The 18,457-nt window shown below is 45.7% G+C and overlaps 1 protein-coding gene across 1 annotated transcript in view; it reads right to left on the bottom strand.

Annotated features, from left to right (window-relative positions):
- The window catches only part of FAM135B (family with sequence similarity 135 member B), a 149,157-nt gene extending 131,027 nt beyond the window's left edge, over positions 1-18,130 (bottom strand). Inside the window, 1 exon segment of the mRNA XM_005904046.2 lies at positions 18,054-18,130. Coding sequence (XP_005904108.2) covers positions 18,054-18,130 — 77 coding nt within the window.
- Positions 18,131-18,457: the final 327 nt, after the last annotated feature.

Below are 18,457 nucleotides of genomic sequence, written 5' to 3'. Positions count from 1 at the left end.
GCATGAAAGTGAAAAGTGAAAGTGAAGTCTCTCAGTTATGTTCGACTCTTAGCAGCCCCATGGGCTGCAGCCTACCAGTCTCCTCCATCCATGGGATTTTCCAGGCAAGAGTACTGAAGTGGGGTGCCCAGCCTCAAAGCCCATGTCCTTTCCCCACCCCACTTTTTCTTAATGAGACGTGTATCCTGGAGGCGATCGATCACCTCCAGAGTGAGCTGTCATTTATATCCCCATGTCCTTGGCACATCACACATAGTGGGTGCTAGGGAACGTTTGCTGACTTAACACAGAGTCCCCAAAACATGAAGAGCTGAGTAATGAATGGCATAGATCATAAATGCAGTAAATATCTCACATGCGTCCTTCAGCATGCATTCTGTCACTTGACTCAGGCATACAAGGTACTAATCGAGAGTCTCTGGGTGGTTTTAACCAATGATGTGCCAAACCCCAAGTAGCTGACTTTATGACTTAGTTCTCAAGAAATAAAATGGCCCTACTATCTTCAGGATGACAGAAAACAGCTTCACTTCTTTCTAAAAGCGGGTCTAATAGTCATCATTATCTGAGATTACAGGTGAGGAAAAAGGTTCAGACAGATTGACTGACTTCCCCAAGGCCACACAGCCAAGAAGCAGCAGAGATGGGATTAAAAACAAGGTTTGTCAGACTCGTTAAACCACATAATCCCACACTAGAGAGAGATCTTCTGAAGCTGAGCATAACACAGTCAAACCTTAATAACCTCACACTGAAGACAAATGAGTGAAAACTTGAAAGGAAAAAAAAAAAAATGTCTTTACACTTGAGTGACCTGCTGAGTGCTTCCCAAAGCACTGGGTTTTGTTTGTTTGGTTTGGTTAGTTTTCTACTTCTTTTATGGCAGGTTGAGTTGAAGCTGAGATAAAGAAATGTAACAGAATCAGGGTGATCCCCCTGAGAACCCTGAGATGATTGTTTTTGTTGCTGTGCACGCATGCTAAGTCATGTCCTACTCTGTGCGACCCCATGGACTGCAGCCTTCCAGGCTCTTCTGCCCATAGGATTCTCCAGGGAAGTTCACTGGAGTGGGCAGCCATGCCCTCCTCCAGGGGATCTTCCCGACCCAGGGATTGAGCCCATGTCTGCTCAGTGATGCCCTGAACTCAGTTTTAAGGGGAAGCAGGAGTTCAGAGAGAAACCTGTATATGACAAAAAGAGGTGACCTACCACTCATCCCAGGTAAAGAGATCAGCGAAGGTGTGGAGGTGGATGAGTCTGGCCAGGTCAGACTTTGCTGTTACATGTGCTTCAGGAGGGGCGGTGAGGGTGTGTGCTGGGGCAGAATCCAGGGTTGATGGAATGGAGTCAGAGAGCATCTACTAGGCACCGGGCACCAGGATGGATGCTGTCACATAAATGACAGCATTCAACCCTGGCAGTTATGCTATTGAGGTGCCACATCCCAATTCCCAGGAGATGAACCTGAAAGTCACAGGTCAACCTGGTCAAACCAGCCCATCTGTTGAGGCAGTAGAACTGGGATTGGGACCCGGACCTGGTTGCAAAGAGCACACTCATCCTCTGTACCACTCTGCCCTGCCTGAGTTCAGGCAACAGATGCATTATGATGCCATTAACCCTGACAAGTGAAGACCCGGGTGAAGGTCTGTGTGGTCTGTTACGGGGCTGGGAAGAGACCGGAGTGAACACAGAGCACAGTCAACCCATGCGGGAGTCAGGAGGAGCCCGCTGAACTCCAAACCAATTCAACTGGACTCTGAATACACCAGAGGAAAAATGACCTCTAAATGAATGCAGCCAGCTGCAAGCTCACAAAAGGCACCGCCTCCTTCCAGATCTGAGGCAGGGGGAGGCACTTGAAACAGTGCTTGTGACAAAGAGTCCTCCGGGTGACTTTAAAGGGCTGGTGCTAATCACACGGCTCTTAGAACACAGCCACGCAGACCCCCAGGAGAGGAGAGGACGTCCAAGAGGGCGGCTGAGCAGGAGACTGACATCCGGCGGAGACTTCACTTTTAGCACAATGAGGTGGATAATTAAAGACTGACTCCGGGGAAGGACACGAGAAACGACAGAACCAAGGTCCCTCCTCGAAGTCCAGAGCCCCCAGTTCTGCATGCCAGAGTTCAGATACATCTGCTAGAGCAATTATTTAAACAAGCATACATGTGTGCCCACAAACATGCGCACACAGCCATGCATGTCCACAACTATGCATGTCAGAGACATGAGTGTGTGCCCATGCATGCCCACAAATGTAAGCACACATGACCACAGGCATGGGCACACGGAAACAAGCATGACCACAACCACACACACCCACAAACATGGGTGCACACACCATGCACGAGATTCCGAACCAACTGCACTCAAGTTATATGTTCACAGACAAGCAATCTTCCTAAGTCCCTAAGGAAGCAAACTTGCTTAAGTTCCTTGCTGCAGTGACCTGCACCTATTCTTAAGGTACGCCTGCATTTTTTTTTCTTTGAAAGTTTGGACCATGAAGAATAGTAGAAGAATGTACTCACTTGTAGGGAGGATAACTGCTTCACAATGTTGTGTTAGTTTCTGCTGTACAACGATGTGAATCAGCCATAGGCACACATATATCCCCTCCCTCTTGAGCCTCCCTCCCACCCCCCCCCATCCTACCCCTCTTGGTCATCACAGAGCACCGAGTGTTAGGGAGGAGCTTAAGTACTGAAATTCATCAGTGGAAGGGACAGATAAAAATCACAGCATCTGTGCAGCTTACATTTTAGCAGGAGGATCAAATAAAGAAAGAAGGGACAAATTAGTTATGTCCACGGTACATGGGAAGGTGATGCAGAGAAGTTGTGGGGTTAAAGTGTGATTAAAGAAGGTGACAAGCACAGACTTAACCCAGGTGAGAAGTTTTGCTCTGCAAACATACTAGGGAAGAATGTTCCGGATAGAGGAAGATACCCCAAAGGCCCCTGCCTGGTGGCCACAGTGGGAGCGGGGGACAGAGGGCAGTGATGGAGGAACGGGCAGGTGTCCAGAGTGGCTGGAGCATCAGGAAGGGGCTCGGAGGCCATCACAGGGACTCAGGATGCCGTCCTGAGTGAAACAGGGAGTTGAGTCACTGGGAAGTTTTGAGCAGAGAAGTGACACTCCCTGACTTAGGTCCTAAAAGGACCCTCTGGCTGCTGTGCTGACAACAGAGGGAAGAGGGAACCAGGAGGAAGCAGAGCCTGGGAGAGCAGTGGAAGGCATCCAGAGAGGAAGGACAGAGCCTTGCGGAGGGTCTGGGGTACCTGGTGAGTATAAGTCCAAGGCACTGCCCGAGGCATAAGAAGCACCAGGAATAACTCTGAGGTTCGTCTGTGTGTGGCTGCCTGTGATTCTCCGAGACAGGAGAAGCTACAATGCAAGACCTTCAATGGCGCTCTGAAGCCATGCAGAACCAGGTAGTCTTTTTAAAAATATAATTTACATGGATATTTTAAAATCAAACACAAATAGAACATGGTTTAAGTGCATGAATCCCTGGCTTCAGAAGAACAACAGAGGTGGTAGATAGTAACAAAAATGTATCCACAGCCCTGTTGCTTCTTCTGTTGATGAAACAATGTTACCTCTACAGAATCAAATACTGCAGTAGAAAAATACTCTATTCATTCAAGACTTTTCCCAGAACAGAGGTGATTATTATACACAGAGAGAGAGACACACACACACACACATTTGAAGGGCTTCCCAGGCACAATGATAAAGAATCCGCCTGCCAATGCAGGAGATGAAAAAGACTTGGGTTCAATCCTTGGGTCAAGAAGATCCTCTGGAGCAGGAAATGGCAACCCTCCTCCAGTCTTCTGGCCTGGGAAATCCCATGGACAGAGGAGCCTGGCGGGCTACAGTCCCCGGGGTTGCAAAGAGTCACACAGGACTGAGCAGACACACCACACACACACATGCCTGAAAATCCAAGCACAAGCAGTAACACGCAAGAGAATCTGGCCCTAGCTCACCTTTCCAGCAGTCACAGCAGCCTTATTTCAGCTTCTGGATGAAGCTGCTCCTTCCAGGGCCTCATACCTGCCCTTTCTTCCTGCTCTCTTTCCTCCCACTCGTACTTGGCTATTATTTTTCAAGTAACTTTCAAGTCTCCTTTTAAATGTTCCTTCCTCCACGAGATCCCTCCTGAGCCCTCATCTATTAATACATGAAGCATCTCCTGTCATACTTCTTACGGCCACCTGCACTTTACATCACAGCACACGTTTCATACCAAACTGGCTCCTTTAGAAAAGGGAGCTTAGATTCAATGACTGTCTTGACCACTGGACTAACGTTCTGTGAGAACAGGGACTGCTTTGTTTGGGTCATCACCCCGAAAACGGCACCCAGAACTATGTCAACTACACAACTGACCCTCAATGAATACTGTTGTACTGTTCAATACAGAGAAGAGGAGGGTCAAAATATTTCAACCCAAAGCATCCACTTGTCAACAAGCTTTTATTGGGCTTCACTGGGTGCCAGCCCTGAGTGGCAAGCCTGGGAACCAGGAGTGGATGGAACCTGGATGCCAAGACCTAGCAAGTAATGAGGAGGTGGTTGGCACTAGCGGTGGGACAAAGGGAGGGCCGAAGGATGCTCCTGATCAGGCTAAACTATAATAAAGTCTCCTGAGATAGGTGATCTCTTAGAAGAGACAAAGACAACCTGAGCAGGAGTTAGCAGGGAGAACACTGCAGACAGAATACTGCAGCAGCTGTGGGGGAGGCACGAGGCTTGGAGGCAACAGAACATGCAAAACCCCGGCTGATTTCCAATGCACAGGGTGGATGGGAGGCAAGTAAGCTGCCAGAATCATGAGAGGACTTCCCTGATGGTCCAGTGGTTGAGAAGCCGCTTGCCAATGCAGGGGACATGAGTTTGATCCTCAGCCCGGGAAGATTTCACAGGCCATTAGCACTGTACTCACAGAGAGGGACAATGTGCCTCTCCTCCAGCGAACAGCCCTCTTGCAGTCTCCTGAGATTTTTGAGTTGCTTTTCAGATAATCCAGGTAGCAGCCCTCGGTCACCCACCGTCCACTCTGCTTACATATCTACAGGGGCTGCTGGCTAGTCAGGACTGGACTCAGATACACCAGTTCTGGCATAATCAGAGACTGGTAAAGAATTGGCACAACCTTAGCGACCTGTGATCCTGAGCCCAGCTGTGTCGACTCAAATGTGTCCCATCAAATGTGACCCTCTTTTCTTTTGTCTGCATAACAGTCCACACAATCATAACCCTGACTTCATTAGGTTGTTTGAAGAACTGAATGAGATAATAAATATGAAGCCTAAAAGAGTTTCAGGCTCAGCGTTCAAAAAAATGTTAGCCAATGTGGTGTTTACATATTTACTGGTGGATTCCCAGTGGTTTTCGAACAGATGCAATGATACCCCCGTGTCCTGATGAACAGCCTCAGAGGGCACACCTCAAGAAATGTTGACCAAACCAACTCTACTTTTCCCTTTTATATTTCAGATTTCCTTGAAGATTCATCCTGAGGAAAGGAAGTCAAAAGTTTTTCACAAACGTTTGAAGGTTTGTGATTGAATATATCATCACCTTTGCATCAAATATGTAGTTTTCCAAGATTCTCAACCATCCGAACCCCATATTCTTCAGAAGGAGAACATTCGTGATGGTCAAAGCAGCCTGGCCCACTAAAGACTGGTACACTAGAAAACATTTCCTGACATAAAGCACTTAAAATATATCTTCCTTTCACTCCCACAGGCTTAGTTCTGGTCTCAGTTGAAGAAACTATTGATGAATCTCTTTCACGTTCCTGGAAGACTATTAGTGATCCTGAAATGGTGATCACAATCCTGAATCCTCCCCAGCTCATTTAATTACTCCTTGTTGGGCATAGCTGGGGCATCATTTGTAAGCTTAGAGAACTCAGGCTTGTCAACACGCTGCCAGGTGTCCTGGAGGTGAGACACTGAGAGGTGTTCAAAGCCCCTGAGACACGGCCACAGCCTAGAGGAGGGAGTGATGCCCAGCCTCCCTCTGGCACCAGGACTGGACAATGCAAGCCAAGAACGTCTGAGTTGGGCAAGTCCTTCCTGAGCTCACTCTGGACCAATGCCACTTGTGAAGTTACCGCCAACAAAACGAATGGTGTCTGTGAGTTTCCTCAGTTCTTCAGACCCGAGAAGATGTGTGGATGTAGAGGTCCAGGATATGGGTTTTGGAAGGGAAGCCGTGTGGCTTCTGAGAAAGCGTGTGGGGTTGGAAGTGAGACAGACTTGGAATGGCAGCTGTAGTAGTCTACATGGCTTCAGGCATTTTGTTTTACTGTTTGTCAAAGGCGGTTTGCTCATGTGTAAAGTGGGAAAGATAATATCTGCTTCTCCAGGATAATTAAATGAAACGATGGAGATAAAATGCCTAGCTCAGTTCCCAGGATACTGCAAGGACTAAGCTGAGGCCAATTCATTTCTTTGTTTCTTTTCCTGTTTGCTTACTTCCCCACTATTTGCATAGGTCGGGCCACCCATTACCTATTTGATATCTGCATGATGAGAGGAAGCATAAATGGGGAGATGAAGGGATGGATATGTGGAGAGATGAACGGTCAAATCTCAAGAGAGGTGATTCTGTGGCCCCTTCTGCAAGCTGAGATAAGGAGTGTGGAGTCAGCAATGCAAAGCACGCACAAGAATATATGAGCTGCACAGCAAGCTGGAGGCAGGCTTAAATCCTGGGCTGACACCAGCAGTAGGGCTCCTTCAGGCAAATTGTGTAATAACCATAATGATGATAAGGATAAATAATAATTAGATAGCTCAAAATCATCGAGCACAACACACACACATGTAATTTTTTGTTCACAAAAGCCATAGGAGGTTGATACTATCATTATCTGGCTTTCAGATGTGGAGAAATGAAGTCATGTGTCCAGGACCATACTGCTCTGGGGGCTTGGAATCAGGACCCAGAATCAGATGTTCTGACACCAGAGCCCAAACATCAGCCACTGAGCAAGCCCCTTTGAATTTCCCTTGTGTGCTCATCTAAGAAGTTTCCTCAGTCATACGGTATCTCAAAAATGTAAACTAAAAATCCGATTCGACATTCTTAATACAAATAGAGGGCAATAAATGTCACCCTGGATCCTTCACCAACATCAGCATTCATATCGCTTATTCTTCAAAAGAAGGCTTCGGGACAAAATGGAAAAAAGTCAGGTACCATCGTCCCCCCACCCCCAGTTAATTCCAACTTTGGACAGTTTTGCAATTCTATCCTTGTGATGGATGGACAACAGCATGAGAGAAAAAGCAACCTCCAAGAGATGTTCTTTGGAACATTCGTATCACACAGCCCACTCCACATGTGTGCATACACACACAAATACACATGTGTGTGTGCACACATCTGTGATATCATGAGTAGAGAAATACTGTTGCAAGGAACATCCCAAGAGAGGACTCTGGCAGGAGACCATGGAGGGACTAATGTTCCACAGAAGACACTGGGGATTTTTTGGTTATGAGAGAAGAGTTATTGATTAGGAACCAGGAAATCTGAGATCCTGAGAAGACTTTTCCGCTCTGCAGCTGTCTATTACAAGGCAAAGCATCCTTTCTCTGCACCCAGTTTCCTTATTCATATATGAGGCAAACTTGAAAGAGCTGATGGGAGAGCATTCCAGGAAATGGGAACAGACAGCACAAAGGCTCTAAGGCAGGGCCACGTCCAGTATAATCAAGAAACTACAGAGAGACTATTGTGGCCGGAGGTAAGCAAAAGAGGGAACGAGTAAACCAGCCATATGGACTTTGGCTTCATTCATAGCCAACTGGAGAACAGCAAGTTGGAACAGAGGAGCATCACTATCTGACTTAGGCTTTGCAAGGACCATCTGGCTTCTGCATTGTGAGGAAACTAGACATGGGCATGGATCAGTAGGATCAGCTGGGCAGATTATGGTGCAAATCCAGGTGGAACTTGATGGTGGCTAGAACCAGAGAGCATTAGCAGTAGAGGTGAGAAATGTTGTGTTCTGCATAACCTTGGACGATAAAGCCAGTAGGATTTCTGGATAAAGTGGACACGAGGTGTGAGGTAGAGAGAAGTCATGAGTTGCTCTAAGATGTTGACTTCAATAACAAGAAGGATGGAAGTGCCATGAACTGAGATGGGGTTGTTTGCTGGAAGAGGTTTGGGAGGGCAGGAGATCAGGTTTGCTGTTTGGATAGAGCAAGTTTAAGATGCCTTAAGACAGCAAGATGATGTTGGATGGAGGACACCTACTGGGCAAGTGTGAAGTTGAGAAGAGAGGAGAAACTGATGACCTAATAGGGAAGTCAGTAGCTTATAGGCAGGCTTTCCAGGTGGCCCTAGTGGTAAAGAACCTACCTGCCAATGCAGGAGACGTAAGAGATGAGGGTTTGATCCTTAGGTCTGGAAGATGCCCTGGAGGAGGGCGTGGTAACCAACTCCAGTATTCCTGCCTGGAGAATTCCATGAGGGGCCTGGAGGGCTACTGCAGAGTCAGACACAACTGAAGTGACTTAGCACAACAGAGCTTATAGGTGGTATTTAAGTCCACTGGACCAGGTGACCCAGGGGTGAATGCAGGAAGGCACTGCCAAATTGATTGGTGAAAACCTGGGCTACTGAAAGAGATGTATTTTGATAATAGATAATAAGAGATGTATTTTAATAATAGATAATAAATATCAAGCACCGTGCACAGACTTCTGCTATTTATTCCTTGTATTCAGTAAGTACAGCTCAGTCTATGAACACCGGGCCCCTCTTGGGCCCGAGGTATCCATTCATCTTCTCTCCTTCCCTCTTCCTCCCCTGTCTCTAAACACTGGAGTCTAAAGATTTATTTCAGTTGGGGTAGACAGAGACAGGAAGAAATCCCATTTTGGCATGCAAGCCTATGCTTAATCCTTATTGCTCAATCTATTTTCTCAATGCCCTGCCCTAAGAGAGTATTAGGAACTTTCCCAGCTATAAATAAAGGACACGGTTCCATTTCATTACTGTTTCTTATGGGTCTAGAGCCCACTAAGTCATCTGAAGACAGAAATCAGTGGTGGGATCTGAGCTTTATACAAACCTCAGAAACTACCAATCAACAGGATTTGGAGTGCAAAGAGAAACTTCCTTGTCACAAGGCTCAATAAACATCCCCTTAATCATCATGACTGGACTCAGATAAGTAACCTCACCCAATGAGTAGGATTCAAATGTATGAGTGTCAACTATCTGTCAGGCAGTGCCTGCATTCTCCATGCTTCAGCCAAAGGTTGTTTTAACCCGAATTTGATCCTCTCTTAAAACATGCCATACTCTCCCCTCCTATACCATCCTTGGGGCTTCCTGGTGGCTCAGATGGTAAAGAATCCACCTGCAATGTAGGAGACCCATATTAGCTCCCTGGGTTGGGAAGATCCCCTGGAGAAGGGAATGGCAACCCACTCTAGTATTTCTGCCTGGACAATTTCACAGACGGAGCAGCGTGGCGGGCTACAGTCCATGGGGTTGCAGAGTCAGACATGACTGAGAGACTATCACTTACACTTTTTTCTTTTCATCCTATCCCTAGAGGAGAAAGTTCAAACACCTTGGTCCGTATTTCCAGACCTGCTCCTCCAGCCAGGAGCCTTCTCTGTGTATCTTCCCCAACCTCAGCAGCATCAGCTCAGACAGGCCATCAAGCGATGGGTGACTGTGCTTATCAGCCCATCCACCCGATTTTGGCTTGATTACATTGAACAGCAAACCCGCTTTACCATGTCAGCTTTAGGTGGTAGCTCTCCCAGCATCTGGAACAGTTTCCCTCTATGGGGCCAGTTCGCATCCAGATTCGCAGACCATGTGCCCACCACACACACACACAAGCAGCTCCGACAAAGGTTCTGTCTGTTTCACCAGGGGCCGTCTGCACCACAGTTCCATGGGAGGGATGCCACACATTTCTTCTTGAGAAGGATGACAAGAGAAAGCTTTAATGGGTAGAAAAGGGGGATGGCGTCATGCACCTGGTAATGTACGTATGACTGATTCAGGGCACCCCAAACTGGCTCTCTGTGACAACCTGGGGGGTGAGGGGGTGGGGAGGTCAGTGGGAGGGGGCTCGGGATGGAGGCGATACCTGTATGCCTATGGCCAGTTCATGCTAACGTATAGTAAAAACCATCACAATATTGTAAAGCAATTATCCTCCTATTTAAATAAATAAATAAGAACAACTAGCACATTCTTCAACTAAGGTTCAGCCCAATAAATATTAATCATATAAAACTCAAAAAGAAAAAATAAAAGAGGGCAAGAGATCATCTTTGAGGATTCCATTCACTGAAAGATCTTTTGTCAAGGAAGTGTGAATAGATTTGGGTAAGAAAATGCCTCTGGGGCCTGTCAGTCATTGGCCAAGAGGATCTAATTCTCAGTACATCATCCTCTGATTGTTCAAGGTAGACAGACAGACAGTGTCGGGCAGCCAGGAAAGGAAGTCTGGGTGAGAGTTCCCCCTAAAAGTTGTGCTCTGAAGTTGTATTGTTTGCAGAAGTGGGAGTATTTAAAGAAGTGGAAGTGGGGAGTGTCCGTCAGAACATCTGAACACCTCTGTCTGCTCCAAGAGGAACAAAACAAGCCCAGCGGGGCAGAAAGCACATGTGTGGACTCTGGGGTGCAGGCCACCCCAGGAGAAGCCCTTCACCTGGCCACTTGCACAAAGTGCAAAACTGAACCAGACCTGGATCTCCTGTCAGTCTGTGCTTCCTCTGTGACTTGTGGATAACACTGCATCCTTGCAGAACTGAGGGCTTATGTGAAGCTCTTCATAATGGGCTTCCCTGGTGGCTCGGTGGTGAAAGAATCTGCCCTCAATGCAGGAGACCCAGGGTCAGTCCCTGGGTTGGATTTTACAGTTTCCAACCCCAAATATATTGCTGTTGACTCTAGTGGGTTGAGACATAAAAGTTTCATGCAGTGGAACTAAAGAGACTTTTTTCAAAGAGAAGAGAGAATTTCCCCCTTTCTTGGAACACACAGCATGCTGATGAAAGTTAAGTTCTATCTACATTTAGAAGGAGCAGCAAAGGGCCAGCCTTGCAGGGGTGTCTTTTCGTTTTCCCAAAGTTCCCAAACAGTACCTGCAGGGACCTGAGTGTCAGCCCCTGGGACCTGCGGAGCCACCCAGACACCAGTGACATGGGAGATTGTTACATCCCTACTGTTCACAAATGCTCCTCAACAGAAGGTGGAGATTTGCCTGATGCCATGAAGACTCTTGATCGGTGTTTAATTCCTCTAAGCTTTGTAAATGCCTGCTGCAGAAGTCTAAGAGGAGATGGAACAGGGATCTGGGGGTAAATGGGGATGGTTAGGCTGAAGATCATGCCCTCCCTCACCTCACTGGACGATAAAAGTGCTTGGTCAATTTATATTCCCACCAACAGGAAGAGTGAAAGTTGCTCAGTCATGTCCGACTCTTTGTGACCCCATGGACTATACAGTCCATGGAATTCTCCAGGCCAGAATACTGGAGCGGGTAGCCTTTCTCTTCTCCAGGGGATCTTCCCAACCCAGAAATTGAACCCAGGTTTCCTGCATTGCAGGCAGATTCTTTACCAGCTGAGCCACAAGGGAACTTCAAAAATACTGGAGTGGGTAGCCTATCCCTTCTCCAGCGGATCTTCCCACCCCAGGAATCGAACGGGGGTCTCCTGCATTGCAGGTGGATTCTTTACCAACCGAGCTATCAGGGAAGCCAACAGCGGAGAGGGTTCTCTTTTTGCCACACCCTGTCCAGTGGAATCTAGAAAAATGGTAAGATAAACCTATTTGCAGGGCAGGAATAGAGATGCAGACATAAAGAACGGGCCCGTGGACATGGGAAGTAGAGGAGGGTGGGATGAATTGGGAGAATAAGATTGGCATATATACACTACCATATGTGAAATTGATAGCCAGTGGGAAGCTGTTGTATAAAATAGTGAGCTCGGCTCACTGCTCTGTGATGACCTAGGTGGGTGGGGATGGGGGTTGGGGGTGGGAGGCTCAAGAGGAAGGGGATATATGTACACACATAGCTGATTCACTTACTAGTACAGCAGAAACCAACACAACATTATAAAGCAATTATACTCTAATTTTTTTTTTAAAGGTGCTTGGTCAAAGAGTATTCATCTTTATCAACATTATCAGAGACTTAGAACCAAGGCAGACTTCCCTTGTGGCTCAGCTGGTAAAGAATCCACCTGCAGTGTGGGAGACCTGGGTTCAATCCCTGGGTCGGGAAGATCCCCTAAAGATGGGAAAGGCTACTCACTCCAGTATTCTGGCCTGGAGAATTCCATGGACTGTGTAGTCCCTGGGGTCGCAAAGAGTCAGACACGACTGAGCGACTTTCACTTCACTTTCACTAGAACCAAGACACATGGGGAAAGTTCATTTTCAGGGTGTATTGTTTATATTATTAAGACTAAAGTGCTTCCTAGTTATTCAAGAACAAAAATGTCACGGTAACTTCTGAATAATGAGATGCATTTTAATATGTAAAAAAGGAAGCAAAACATCCAAAAATAGAGCACTGGTTAAATAAATTATGGTGGAGTTATATGACGGAATTCTTTGCAGCTGTTAATCATGTTGCAAAGGGACATACAGGTGATTAAAAATGTTCACCACGTGGAAAGAGAGAAAATAGAGAACAAATTAATATCGCACATTTTTTTTTTTGGCCAAGCTGCACAGCATGTGGGATGTTAGTCCCCTGACCAGGGATCGAACATGCAGCCCCTGCAGTAGAAGCATGCAGTCCTAACCACGGGACCACCAGGGAAGTCCAATATTTTACATTTTTGTAAAGGAAAACACATGTGCATATGAAATAATGTTTGCCCAGTGAAAAAGGAGAGGAAGAGGGATGGAGTTCTGATTACAAAAGTGATGATGTGTATCATGAAAAGTAAGAAAAAGTACAAGGATGAAAAAGTCACCATAATTCTTTCAATAGGCAAAACTGCTTTATGTGTGTGTATGTGTCTGCCATTAAAAGCTTAAAATGAGAACATGATGAAGTACATTTAAAACTGCTTTTGAGCAACATTTGACAACTGATGGGAACAAAAACAGAGCAGCTAAGGACTGTCTTATGTCTACTCCTCTGACCCGAGGTGCACTCAAAGACCCTTCCAGGAAAGAAACACGCTGAAGTTCAGTGGATCTCTAGTGACGGCAGTATTCACTAGCTGCCCGACCAGGTCAGCTCCAGCCCTGGCACTAACCAGCTGAGGACCATCGGGTGCAGATTTCAGTTGTGACCAATGAGAGAGAAAGGCTAGGATGGGCTTAGCCCGCCTTGCCAGCACTGCCAAGCCTGGCTCTCTCTAACTAGATGCTTTACAAACCTCACTCATGACTTCTTGTGTGTGTGTGTGTGTGTGGTTATTTATTTTTAATTGAAGGATAACTTCTTTATAGTATTGTGTTGGTTTCTGCATACATCAACATGAATCAGCCATAGGCATACATAAGATACTGCCAAAGAAGAAACTGAGGCCAGAGAGTCAGTGCTGCGCCCACGGGTGCCCGGCTCGTAACAGAAGACGTGGAAGCAGACCTGAGATCTCTGACTCTTAGACCAGACCTGTGTCTCTGCTTTTTCCTCCACACCAGGTTCATGACCATGTGCCCTTTCATTCCGCTTGAGAGGCCTGAGCGAGCACCGCAGTGAGTGCAGAACTGAAGGGGCCGGCACCACCCACCAGCATTCTGGTCCACCTGCACTCCTCCAGGAAGTTATCAGGCCCTGTGGGTGGTTCTGAGCTCACAGAGATGTTTCAGTCTCTGCAGGCCAACTCTCAGCCCCCTGGAAGGGTCTTTTCTCTACAGATCTGCCGAGTGTATCCTCAGCCAGGGGTTAAGAGGATAAAAGGCTTAGAGCCATAGGCTTATGAAGTCACAGATTCAAAGCGGAAAAAAATGGGGGAAAAAAATGGGACAGGGTAATTGTTAACAGGAATGTGGATTTGCTAGAAAAGTAATCCGGACAGTCCAGCTGCAAAAGCCCGTGGGTGTCTGACGTCTGTTCCCTCTCCATAGGAATAATTTTTTTTTTTTAAATGCCATTTCATGGGGAAAGAGAGATCAAATTTTTATTAAAATAATATCATGGAATTTCACAGAAAGAAAGACACTTAAAGATCACTGAGTCCATCTACTCTCCCTTGTGCTAGATGGAACCACTGGCAGCAAGTGATAAAAGTCCCAAATCAAACCTCATGTAGTCCTTCCTCCCTTTCTAAAGGCGGGAAGGACTGAAAAGGACAGCAACAAATTTTAATAAGAAAAGTGAAGAGAAGGATTGTTTCTGACAGAATCAGACAAATCAATTCATTGATCTCTGGCAAGCAAAGATAATTGTATTTCTGAGTCTATTAAGGCACATCAGGGCTAGTTAGCTAATTTCACAGGGAGCTTAGCTGTCACTGGGCTTTGGGGCACAATGGGAAATGTCAGGGCAACAATACGAGATGGCACTTTCTTTCAGGAGCCACTTGACTTAGGAGTGAACCGTTTTCTCTCCAGCAGAGATGAGGCAAGTGAGTTTTTTCAGAGGGGATTTCAACCCTAATATTTCTACAATATTTGGCCTTCCACATCGGGTCTTGATTATAGGTCCTTTTGTGTGCAACCCTTCTGTGGGCAGGACAAAATTTACATGTAAAATCATTGAAAACTTCTGGGCAGAAAAATCTTCTAAGTGACATTGTAAAGAAGGAATGGAGGAAAGACATGAAATGAAGCTTAATTAATATCAAGCAATGAAAACCTTCACATACATTATAGTCATGTGAGTGAATGGATGACAGAATAAAACATAAAAGATACTCTTTCGAAGCAGGGGAAAAGAGGATTCACAAAAACTGGGCTGAACAGAGCAGGTGAATATCAATCAACATACAGAAATAGTTTGGAGAGGAGGTTATATTTGAGCTGGAGCTTGCAGAGGGTAGAACGGTCAAGGCAGATATTAATATTAGGGGCAGGAGGGTCTGAGTGCAGACAATAATATAGCAGAAGTTTAAGATCAAACCACTGGGAGTCTGAGCACTGGGCTGAGAGTGAGAAAAGGAAGGGGGGATTTTTGAACAGGGAAGCAAGATCAAACGTCAACCCTTTGGGGTAATAACTCCACTAACAGTGTGAAGGACAGACTGGAAGCCAGGATTCACAGGTAGAAAGGACTATTTAGACAGCCTCTACTCGATACCAGTTTCCATGTTAGCTGCTTGCTCTGCATGTATTAACTAATGCAATTAGTGCCCTACCTGATCAGATTACCCCACAAGATGGACTTTGTCATCACCATTTTAGAATGATAGCTGGTTCATGTTGTCAGAGCCTACACGTTGCAGAGCCTGACTTCAAAGCCCAGTCTGACCCACAGCCAGGCTCCCCAGTGCCTCCCCACCCTGCCTTTTTATCAGGATGAGCCTCACCACCAAGCACAGAGGTGACCATTCATGAAGCTTTTGACTGGTCTCAGGAGATGCTTTTCCTTTGAGAATTCACCTTTGCCCTCAGCCCTAAATCCTTGAGCTCACCTCAGTATAGACTTGAGATAAATGCAAGTTGATTGTTCAACATCACCAAAAAGCAGTATACATTCTGGAACTAGAAAAAACTAATGATAAACATTAAAGTCCTGTAAGCAAGTAACTCCTTGATCAGGACAAATCCCCGGTCAGCATTCTCAGTTTGGTAGCCATGTGATTTCAACACAGCCTCTCACACAACACAGCCTCTCACACAACACAGCACCTCACAGCAAATCAAGAGTGGGGGAGGTGGCTGGGACCTCCCTCGTGCTCCAGTGGCTAAGACCCCATGGTCCCAATGCAAGGGGCCTGGGTCTGATCCCTGGTCAGGGAACTAGATCCCACATGCCACAACTAAAGAGCCTACTTGTTCTAAGACCTAGTGCAACCAAATACATTAAAAAAAAAAAAAAGGTTGTCTGTCTTGGCAGACAGGGTAAATGAACTGGCATATCTGGACAGAGGCTCAAGAAGCCTCTCATTAACTGGAGAAACCAAGTGGAACACAGATGACCACAGTCAAACACAGTTCAAAGAAGGACATGTTCCTTCTTCTCCAAGCCCCAGCTCTATTCTCTACCATCCAAGGACAGCATGGAGCACACAGCCCCCAAGCCTACTTTCTCTCTCTTTGATGACATCAGGAGATCATCCGCCACCTTTCACCCAGGCCCCCACTGTGCCCACGAGGTCTGGACAGCAGGCATCACATCCCCATGGAGTGCCTGCTAGGAAAGTAATTATATTTCACATACACAGGGTGCCTGAGAGGTTCAGAGCAGAAAAATCCTTAGCCCTTGAGCTCCAGGGGTCATGCCTGTCAGGAACTCCGCTGGCAGAGGCAGAATCCTGGCTAGCATCAGCCCAGCCTGTCTGCAGCTCCCTGCTCACAGAATCCAGGGGGCTGGGGACCATCTACACCAAGCTCTTCCTGGAGATGGGACCTTAGGGATCTTAAAACTCCTGCCATCCCTCCCTGAGAAGTCTAACAGACTTGATCCAAAAGTTGCCCTGGCCTGTTCCTGAATATAGCTAAACTGAACCTACTCTCAAGCAACTCAGATCATACAATTATGCCCCCATCCACTCTGAAGTGTGCCTAGATTTCCATACCCCTTCACTCCATGAAATGGAAGCATTAAGAGCTGAAAGAAAGCTGTGAGAGTCTTCCTTGCTCTGGGAGATGAGATGGACCAGTGGTCTCCAAGCTTTAGGATCTGCATATTTACCTGTAAAAATATTTTCAGGCATGCAGCCCCAATATATGTGTGTTTATTTATAAATCATATGCATGTACAGTTCTATTCATAAATGGTATGTGTTATAAATGTAAGAAAGGTATTTAAAAGATAAGAAATATGATAATTGATGGTTTAAAAATATTTTATGTGTTAATGGAACACATAACTTTTTGTAACATACACAGTAATCAAAATATATATAGCATATATAACATAGATATACAGTGGTAAGTATATATAATGGTAATATACAATAATAAAAATTATAAGTATTATATATTAAAATATACATATAAAAAACATAGAATAGTGATTCAAAGTTCTGGTTTTAACTCGGCCCAATTCAATATTAGACTTTATCAGTGAACATGGCTAAATAAGATGGCTCCCCAAACCATGTAGATATGGAAAGAAGAGTACCACAGACTTACTGGATAACTCATGATTTCCATATTCATTTTCAACCAGTTTTACCACCTACACAGAGCTCTTTTTGTGCCCTGGATGTGCCACTTTGAGACATCTTGCTAACAATAATGATTTCACACAAGCTTCAGTCAATATCTGAAGGTCAATATACAGCTCAGATGAGGTACATTATTAATAATTAGGGTCACAAACCCATATGTAAGTTCACGCTTCTCAGTCTACTAAGTGCTGGTTCTGATGAACTGGTCATTCTTTGTCAGCGTGGGATTCAAATGCCAAAGTCAGAGTACATCCTCAAAAAGTGAACCCAGCTGTATTTTAATTGTGTATTTTTAAAAGACAATGTAAATTCTCAGTTTCTGAGCGATCTGGGTACAGGTGTATGATATGTGGTTTGGTGAGCTGGCCTCTACAAATATTGATCCTACAGACACCTTTTTATTAGAGTTACACAGGCAAGCTTCATCTCCAATAAATTCACCTTCCTTAAATGCTGACTGACAGATGTAATGGGAATAGCAAGTAGGTAGAGGTGCAGGAGGAAGAGAGAAATTAGCATTTTCTGGTCTTTGTCAACTTATGGCTCATTTTCAAGTGCACTAAAAGTCTGGGTTTTCCACTTGGCAGGAAAAAAAAAATCATACAATTCTTTTCTCGTGAATCCAAAATTCCCTCCAACCTCTCCTTACCACCATCATCTCCTGCCAGAGGAAAAACAAAACAAGAGAAATGAACAAGCAACGAGATAAAGAAGCACAATTAGTGAAAGCATACTCACCCTCTCTGAAACAGATCCACATTATAAAATTTATGTAGCTCTACAGAAAACTCAACTGTTCCTTGTACTTCAGACATGATCTTCTTGGTTCATTACCTAAAAAAACAAGAGGGAAATGAAGAGCTTGAGGTCTCATCAGCCAAACACAGACAGCCTGGGCTTCTACAACTGGACCCCAAGCAGAGCTGATGTAGATGGACAAGAGTGTCTGGCCAATGGGCCATAGTGTGTCCACCGGATGTCATCACTCAGGGGGGCTCCTTTCAGAAGAAAGACACAGAGAGATGGGATGCCTTACATAATGCCAAACAGCTCACACTTCCGAGAACTAGGACTCAGACCCAGATACCCTAGTTTCTAAAGCTGGGCTAGCCCCTGCCCTTCCTTACCTGTCAGTGCCTGGA

Source organism: Bos mutus, chromosome 14 (genome assembly GCF_027580195.1).
Source record: "Bos mutus isolate GX-2022 chromosome 14, NWIPB_WYAK_1.1, whole genome shotgun sequence".
Taxonomy (NCBI): domain Eukaryota; kingdom Metazoa; phylum Chordata; class Mammalia; order Artiodactyla; family Bovidae; genus Bos; species Bos mutus.
Note: the sequence above shows the minus strand (reverse complement) of the source record. Positions and strands in the feature narration are given on the sequence as shown.